Genomic DNA, 8644 nt, shown 5'->3' on the forward strand with positions numbered 1-8644 from the left:
TTTAAGCGCTAGTATAAGTTATTTTATTCGTAAGTCTCAAGTGTGAAAGAACTTGGTTTTTTTTAAGGGTTTGTTTGTAGTTAGGAGCCTATAAAGATTTACAAAAGCTAAAACCCAAGATACCCCTTTCAGACGTATTTCAGACAAACCACCAACAGGACAGAACAACACCTTGAGGGAAGACGTTGGATTTTAGCAGACAAACACCAGGTGGAATTACTAAACCCTTTAGTTTCTGATCTGGTTGCCACTCTTGAGCAACATTGACAAACTAAAGAATGTCAGAGGAGAGTGACAACCAACTCTAAGGAGTAACTAAAGAAATTGCAGCTGAAAAAGGTAACAGCTATCTGCAGTTACCGAAAGAGAACTACTGAATGGAAAAGCAGATGTCCCTCTGTTTATCTAGAGGGTAGAAATAGTGTTGTCGGAAGACATAAAGGTAAATTTCAGCTCAGCATAAGCCCACAGATGGGAAAAGAATGATTTCTCCATCGTTGGAGCTCTGCAGGCTTTCCAGGCGGAGGACAGCCACAGAATGGCAGAGTGGTAAAGGGAGCCTTTCCACTCTCCCATTCTTTAAGTTGGAGGTTGAATTCCATGACCCTGAAGCTCTTTCAGCTACAAATTCTAGGATTCTGTCATTTCTTTCTTTCCTTTTTTAATCCTCACCTAGGGATATATTTTTATTGATTTGAGAGAGGGGTTGGGGGGGGAGAGACAGACATTGATCTCAGAGAGAAACATTGATTTATTGCCTCTTGTACATGCCGCGACCGGGGATAGAACCTGCAACCTAGATACGTGCCCTGATAAAGAATCAAACCTGCAACCTTTTGGTGTATGGGACGATGCTCCAATCAACTGAGTCACCTGGTCAGGGCAGATTCTGTCATTTCTTCTTTGCTTACCCACGTGGCCTGTTTATCATTACCTGGCTTGGTTAGGCTGACTTTTGTACACTGAAGATTGATTACACATCTTAGAATTGCTACATGATTTACCAAGTTACTCCGATATTTTTCAGAGTATCAATATGGTAGTGTTTTCCATCTTCCTTTCTTAATTTCATTGTGAAGGGCATGAAATACTAAATAGATAAAATACTGGAAATAATAAAAAGTAGTTGAAAAAGGAAAATATTGTCTCCTTTTGAAATAAATTGCTACTTATTTTCTTTTTCAAACATTGAATAGTAATAATAGTAATGCAGCAGATTTTGTATAAAAAAAGAAAAGAAATAATATTAAACCACAATCAATTGTAAAAAAATATGAACAAAACAGCTGATATATGGGAACTGAAGTAGTTATGAGGTAACCTTATTTATTTTTATTTCAGGATGTATGACAGTTCTGCCCACCATTCTGTTTTTAATTGCAAGAATATTGAAAGACACAGCAATAAAGTCTGCAGATAATCAGGTTCCTCCACCAGTTAGTGCAGCTCTTCAAGGGATTAAAAATATTGTGACGCTTTCAATGGCCAAAACTGAGGACACTCAGAAACAGTGGACAGCTCTCATTCGTAGCACCCTTGCATGCATCCTGGAGTACTCACAACCAGGTAACCTAGGCAGAGTTTAAAATTTTTAATCTGTAGGCTATCTCTTCTCTAATAACTAATTAATTGAATGAGCTTGTGAGGAAACTGCTGTATAACACTGAATCAACTCAGAGAGGCGTTTTAGTCACATCTTTCAGATATGAACTTCAGTACCCTTTCTGGATATGAACTCTAAATGCCCTTGTCTTAAAAATTAAATACATGTTGAGAGATTTGATATGGCCCCATTATTTCCGAAGTACTTCATTACTTTCTGGCTCCAGGATATAGTGGACTCATGTTGTATTATCCCTACTACTGAAGTCACAATTCAAAAGTAAAATGTTAATTTTCTGACCAAGAATATTGCTTGTAATCACCAAACTCTGAATTAGAGATTGTTCTCATTTCATCTAGAGTAATATTCTTATTGTGGAGTTCACAAGTTTTTAACATGTATGGCTAAGGTTATTGTAAATTGGTTGAATCCTTTGAATTTTACATCACTTATTTTTTATATTAAGTTAATAGACTATTGTCTTGTACCCTCATTATAGTATAAACATATACATAGCAATTTTATGTGTAATTCTGATAAAGGACTGATTATTGTTGGGTATTTACAGCTGCCAAATTAACCCAAATTCATGTATGTAGAATGTCGATAAGTTCAGCTCTGGAAGAAATAGTAATCATAAAATAAAGTCTCTTTATGTTTAGTAGTATTGTTCTATAAAATAACTATACATATTTCCTGTCTTTCTAATTATATACTGTATTTTCATTAGGTTAAGTTATATTTATTCCTGAATAAATTTTTGAAATAGCAAGAAATTCTTTTAGAATTATGAGTATGCTATCTTCAGGATATTTTTTTTACTTATGGTTGTGTAGAATTTATAGAATTTCACATTTACTAAATAGGATGACTAAGAAGAGTCTACTCTGGATTTTTAAGTTACTTAGAGTATCTTACCAAAATCAGTTTACTTTGTTTGGAAGGAGAGCATTTGAAACTATTTGGTTAATCTAAACTCAAAAATCAAAAAAAGTTAAATGACTTTTAAGTAATTTTATATTTCCATATTATCTTTTTTATCTTTCATATCTTAATAAGCTTTTCATACTGGAGTTCTTATTAGGATTTGTGGCTGATTTTTTTCAATTGTTATTGTACCATCCAGAAAAATAAGGAAAAAGGACTTAAATATAGAACTTCTAATAAAGTATCTCGTATTTCCTCAGCAGTAGATGAATTCCATTCATAAAGTTGTTTATGGACTGTTTTAGATTGAGGCACACACTGCTATAAATGTTGTTGGGGAGAGAGAAGGTTATTGTTCAAGACTGAAATTCCAAAGCATTTTAGAAACAGCACATTGCTTTCACTTTTCATATATTTCAATATCATTATTCATCTATTTCAGAAGAATCCGCGCCTATGCCTGATGAAGTGAGCATGCTAACGGCAATTGCACTCTTCCTGTGGTCTGCTAGCAGTGAAATAATAGGAGTCCAGTCATTACAGAATGGCTGCATGAACAGATTTAAAAATGCATTAAATTCATGTGACCCATGGGTAAGTTGTGCTTAAAACAAACATAGAGGTAAATATTCCACTTTATCAGGAAAATTTCAGATTGATTCATTAAAATGTATGATGTAGCAAAGGAAAACCTTAGTATTTGCTCTATAAAAACTTGAAAAGATCAGAAGGTTTAATCACTAAGAGGGACTTATGTATATGTTAATTTACATATGAAAAAATTCTGTAATATCTAAAATATTTGGTTATTTCTCGCTTATGTTGGTAGAGATTTTACATGAGTCTATGATTGTATTTTTCACTGTTTACTTAATGACATCAAGGGCATTAAAAGGTAAATTTATCTTATTACATGTTTTAATGAACCAATTGGAAACTCTAGTTTTTTCAGAAAAAACTTTTATTGTTTTACAATGTCGAAGTCTAAACTAATGTTTCTCAAACCTGCCACACATCTGAAAAATTTCAGTTTAGTAACATGATCCTGGACTTTACTATTGTGTTCCTGTGTCAGAAATTTGTATTTTAAAAACACCCCTCAGGGATTTATTTGCAGCAAGGTTTGGCAGCTTCTCCTCTCCCAAAGCGCTGAAGCAGTTTCATTCCACTGTTTGTCCCGTATGTTAATAGACCTTTCATTCTTCCTTCCTGTTTGGTTTTTTTTTTTTCCAATTAATATGAAGTCTTTCTAATCTAAAATGGAGCCAAGGAGGCCTTACTTTCCAGGCCTGGAAAACTAAAATTGGCATAAGCAATCACTTCTGGGGAATTCAAATGGATTTGAGGTGTCTAAGCAGTGTATTTTTATAGCTCTGTTTGACATCATTCAATATTAGTCTTCCTATTAAATAGGTCAAAGTGGGAGGAACAATTGTAAATTAAAAAAAGAATTACAAAACAAATTGAAATGAAAACTTCTGGTGTTTAGCTTCTCCTACACTATAAAAATGTACAAGCTATATAAGCACGGTAATTTGGCAGTTAACCTATAAATAATATTTATTTGATTAATTTATTTTCAGTTATTTAGTTAGCTTATTAGCAGTTTGATTACTTGATTTCTGTAAGTAGAAAATGGCGTTAATTGGTCCTGCGTTCCTGTTTTCAGTCTGCAGTGTCACATCTTTTCGGTGTGTATTCGGATGCCATGTATTGTACAGCAAATAAGAACTATCACAGATGTTAAGTAACAATGATTTTCTTATATAGGTTCAAGCCAAATGTTACCAGCTTCTCCTCTCAGTGTTCCAGCATTCCAACCGTGCCCTTTCAACTCCCTATATCCACTCATTAGCTCCAATAGTGGTTGAAAAGCTAAAAGCTGTTGAAAGAAACAGACCAGCCAGTAACACAGAGCTTTTAGCTGTTCAAGAAGGAATCAAAGTTCTTGAAACATTGGTTGCTCTTGGAGAAGAACAGAACAGTAAGTATTTTCTTATAAAAGCCACTAGTCTGAAATGAAGATCTATAAATCTAAATGAAGATCTAATATAAATCACATTTAATATTAGACACAAGCTATTGTAACAGTGAAACTAAATCTAAGACTAATGCTATGCAAAAACCAAAGGCAGATGGTAAATATGTACTAAAGAAAAACTAAAAGTAAAAGGTAAATATTAATGGAATGTGATAGCATTAATTAGAAACATACTATGAATTAATAAATGAATCAATGTCAGAGATATGAAATTTTTAAAAAATGCTAATTGCTTACTCTATCTCTTAAAAGTCTTGTTATAGTACAAAACATCTGTATTCTGAGTGAGCAGTCCATTAAAAAAAATGAAATCTTGATGGTATTGACTTATCTCACTAATAATACTGTAGTACATAGTTATTTACATATATATTTACCATACATACTAAGTTCTACTGCAATATGTAGTTATACAAATTATAGTAATATGATTCTAAGAAGGTAAATTTTCAGCTTTTAAATTTGTTTTATCACTCAACTTTTTTCACATTAGTTCCAAATGTTAATTTTTATTTTTGACTTTACAGTATCCATTATAGAAACAGGCTATAAGTTTTTTCTTACCCAACATGACAAAGATTACAAACGAAAAATATTGAATTAGACTTGACTATTAACTCCTCTCCATCATCTTTATTCAATCTATTACTTAAAACTTGTCCTATCTCTTTTGGAACTTCTCTAGGATTCAAGAGAAACCTGCTTCCTATTCTTGTAAATAGATAATTATAATAGTTTACTAGCAGATATTCACATCAGATATATCTAAAACAATTTTTCTCTCCCTTGTTTAAGACTTTTGGGTAATTTCCTCTTGCATTATTTTATCAAGTTGAAACATCTTTGCTTGGTTTTCAAAGCTTTTATTCTGTCCCCCAGTGTGTATACCTACTAACCTGACCAGTCCAGTTTTCTTGCTGTGCTTATTTTGATCCCTATACAATGTTGATTCTATTTTTACTCTCTTCAGGTGTTTTCTTCTCTTTTTAGATAACTCTACTAACCTACATCAGGTCTCAGTTCTTCAAATGTTGCCAGGTTATTCAGCCACTCTGAACTCTGAACTGTTTTCCTTCACACAGTTTCTTTGGCAGTTGTAATCAACCTTACGTCATGGCCTTGTTATTTTAAAATAATTACTAAACCTATAAAATCCTAAAGTATTGCTCAGCTGTGCCAGTCTTTTGATGAACTCTATATCTCCAATGCTAACTGTAGGTTTTTAGCACATAGTGCTCTAGTTGTTCTATGTGCTGTATGAATACACTCTTCAACTAGGCAATAAAAGCATTAGGTAAAGAGGAATTATATATGTCCTAAAATGCTAAAAACACACATTTCCAGATTCTTGATGGGTTCTTAAATAATTTATAATAGGTTTTTTCCAATTAATTATATTTGAACTGTTAAAATCAAAAGCTTACCTTTTAACCTGCTGTTGGAAAGCTGCTTTAGTAAGTACAAAATTGCTGAAGATAATTTCATATTTATTTGATAATTTACTATTATATTTTCATTATAAAAGTTCTTATTATACAGTACTACCGTCATTCTTTGTGAGAGAACGTGAGCTAAATCTGGCTGATTAGAGCACTTGCTTTGGACTTTTAAAATGTCAGGTTATCCTCTTCTGAAATTTTAACATGGAAAAAATTCAGTAGTTAAAAACTTCTGAATGGTGTCCAAGAGAAAAGGTGTGTATATGTTTATTTGGTCATTCAACAAATAGTTATTGAATACCTTACCATTTTCCACGCACTGTTCTAGACATTGATGATTCAGCATGAAATAAAACACACAAAGCTGTCACGGAGCTTATATTCTAGAGGGAAAATGCAGATAACACCTTCCCCTCTTAGATATGTCTTGCCTATTTTATATATAGATATAAAATTTATATATATACACAAACATATGTATAGTGTAGACATATCTCTACATAATTTTACATAGAGGTAAAAATGGCTAAAACTGTATTAATTTTAGATGTAGGTATTTAGATGTGAGGTGCAGAAATGAATAGATGTTGTGGAGAAAAAACCCAACAGGGGAAGGAGAAGTTCAGGACCAGAGTAGGGCTGGGGTTCTGGAAAGGCCCCGCTGATTATTATCTTTGGTGACAGCAGTGAATCTTCTATCCCACATTCTGTATCAGATGTTTCCTGCTCCCCTGAAGCCTTTGGCTTTAACTTGGTGTATTGCCATTCTACCAAAATTAACATTCATCGAAGCTGGAGAAAGAATTATTCTCAGTGTTGATTATAAGATACACACACATATGATTACATTTTTTAAAGAAAAATAGCAGCTTTAATGAAATTTATATTCCAGGATGGAGTTGTTAATATGGAAAGACAAAGAGACTAATAAAGGGGATTAAGTCTCCAATAAATCTTTTTTTCAGGGCTTGGAATTTATGTCAGCCAGGCATGGGTTCTTGTTTTTAATCCTAATATTTATGTATTCCCTTATTTTTGAAAGATTTTTTCCTCACTGTGAGGGAATGGTGAAATGGGAAAGAGTTGTATTTCTGTTTTAAAGAGAAGGAGATTATCTTGTTTTAGTTAAATAATAGTAAATAGATGCTGTTCAGGTTCCCGTTCCCTACTCCAGCCTCCCTATTCTGAATTATCCTTAAGTATTCCACAATCTTACTCTCAAAACATATTCTACTACATGGCAATTGTTAAGGGTTTATTTCTTTTTAATCTTTTAAGCATTGATTTTGTTTTTGTTTTTTAAGATTTTATTTATTTATTTCTAGACAGAGGGGCAGGGAGGGAGAAAGAGAGGGAGAGAAACATCAATGTGTGGTTGCCTCCTGCGTGCCCCCAACTGGGGACCTGGACTACAATCCAGACGTGTGTCCTGACTAGGAATTGAACCAGCAACCCTTTGGTTCACAGGCTGGCACTCAGTCCACTGAGCCACACCAGCCAGGCCTAAGCATTGTTTTTAAAATAAAATTAATATATATGTAAAATATATACTCTTAACAAGCCTGGTTTCCAACCCTAACATAGCTTGGGCATTTAGTCTATATCTAATATTAATTATGAGTTACCATTGAGGTCTAAAGTAGATTATTCATGTTTATTTATATTTTATTATAGTTTAGACTACTGTGCCTAGTTTTAAAAATAAAGTTTAGTCTCATTTTCAGATTCATGATCATATCAGACTAATTTTGTTATTTGCAGGAGTCCAGTTACTTGCTCTTCTAGTTCCCACTTTGATCTCTTACCTGCTGGATGAAAATTCTTTTGCCTCAGCAAACACAGCCTCCAAAGATCTTCATGAGTTTGCACTCCAGAATTTAATGCATATTGGACCTCTGTATCCACATGCTTTCAAGACAGTAATGGGAGCAGCTCCTGAGTTGAAAACACGCCTGGAAACTGCGGTTCGAGCAAGCCAAGCCAGCAAAGCTAAAGCTGCCGCCAGGCAGCCAGCCCCTACTGCACCTTCTGCACCAACAATTAAGCTAAAAACAAGTTTTTTTTAATTTACTATTCCATTCATTTTTATTTATATCGTCAACTAGAACCTAATTAGTGATAGCCACTGAATCATTCCAGACAATAGGTTTTGTTTTATTTGTATATTGGTGGTATATGCTTCCAGGTTAGTTAGGTGAAATAACGTTCATGTTGCTTTCTGGTGTTGGAGTGATTTTTTCTTTTTTTTTTTTTTATCATGCGGTGAATGTGCTTTCATTTTTCTCCTAATAGTGTTTCTCTTTTATTAATTAATTTATTTTTTAAACACTGAGCCAGACTTTTAAATTTCAATGCTAAAAAACAATTGTATCATGTAGTTGGCTGCTTATTGATATTGTCAGAAAAAATAGGTAGGATTCAGCATCTGTCCTGAAAAATTTAATTGAAAAACAGCAGAATTTAAATTTTGAAGTTAGCAAAATAATGTAAAATGTCTGTTTTGTAATGTATATAATATGAATAAAGTCACATTTTCTTAGCATTTCTCAAAATGTCCTTACCTTTCTAATAGGTCTTTTTACTGTCGTATTAGGTTACTAAGTTATGCTTGTATGTTTTTTAGCTGTTAACTAA

At 33.2% G+C, this 8644-nt stretch overlaps 1 protein-coding gene across 1 annotated transcript in view; it reads left to right on the forward strand.

Annotated features, from left to right (window-relative positions):
- Positions 1-8644, forward strand: part of HEATR5B (HEAT repeat containing 5B) — a 70699-nt gene extending 62055 nt beyond the window's left edge. Inside the window, exons 33-36 of the mRNA XM_054567798.1 lie at positions 1342-1566; positions 2973-3124; positions 4301-4514; positions 7772-8644. Coding sequence (XP_054423773.1) covers positions 1342-1566; positions 2973-3124; positions 4301-4514; positions 7772-8076 — 896 coding nt within the window. The 3' untranslated portion in view covers positions 8077-8644. The remainder of the gene's footprint in view (positions 1-1341; positions 1567-2972; positions 3125-4300; positions 4515-7771) is intronic.

Source organism: Pteronotus mesoamericanus, unplaced genomic scaffold (genome assembly GCF_021234165.1).
Source record: "Pteronotus mesoamericanus isolate MK-2021 breed Mesoamerican mustached bat unplaced genomic scaffold, CSHL_Meso_final contig_101, whole genome shotgun sequence".
NCBI classification, from domain to species: Eukaryota; Metazoa; Chordata; class Mammalia; order Chiroptera; family Mormoopidae; genus Pteronotus; species Pteronotus mesoamericanus.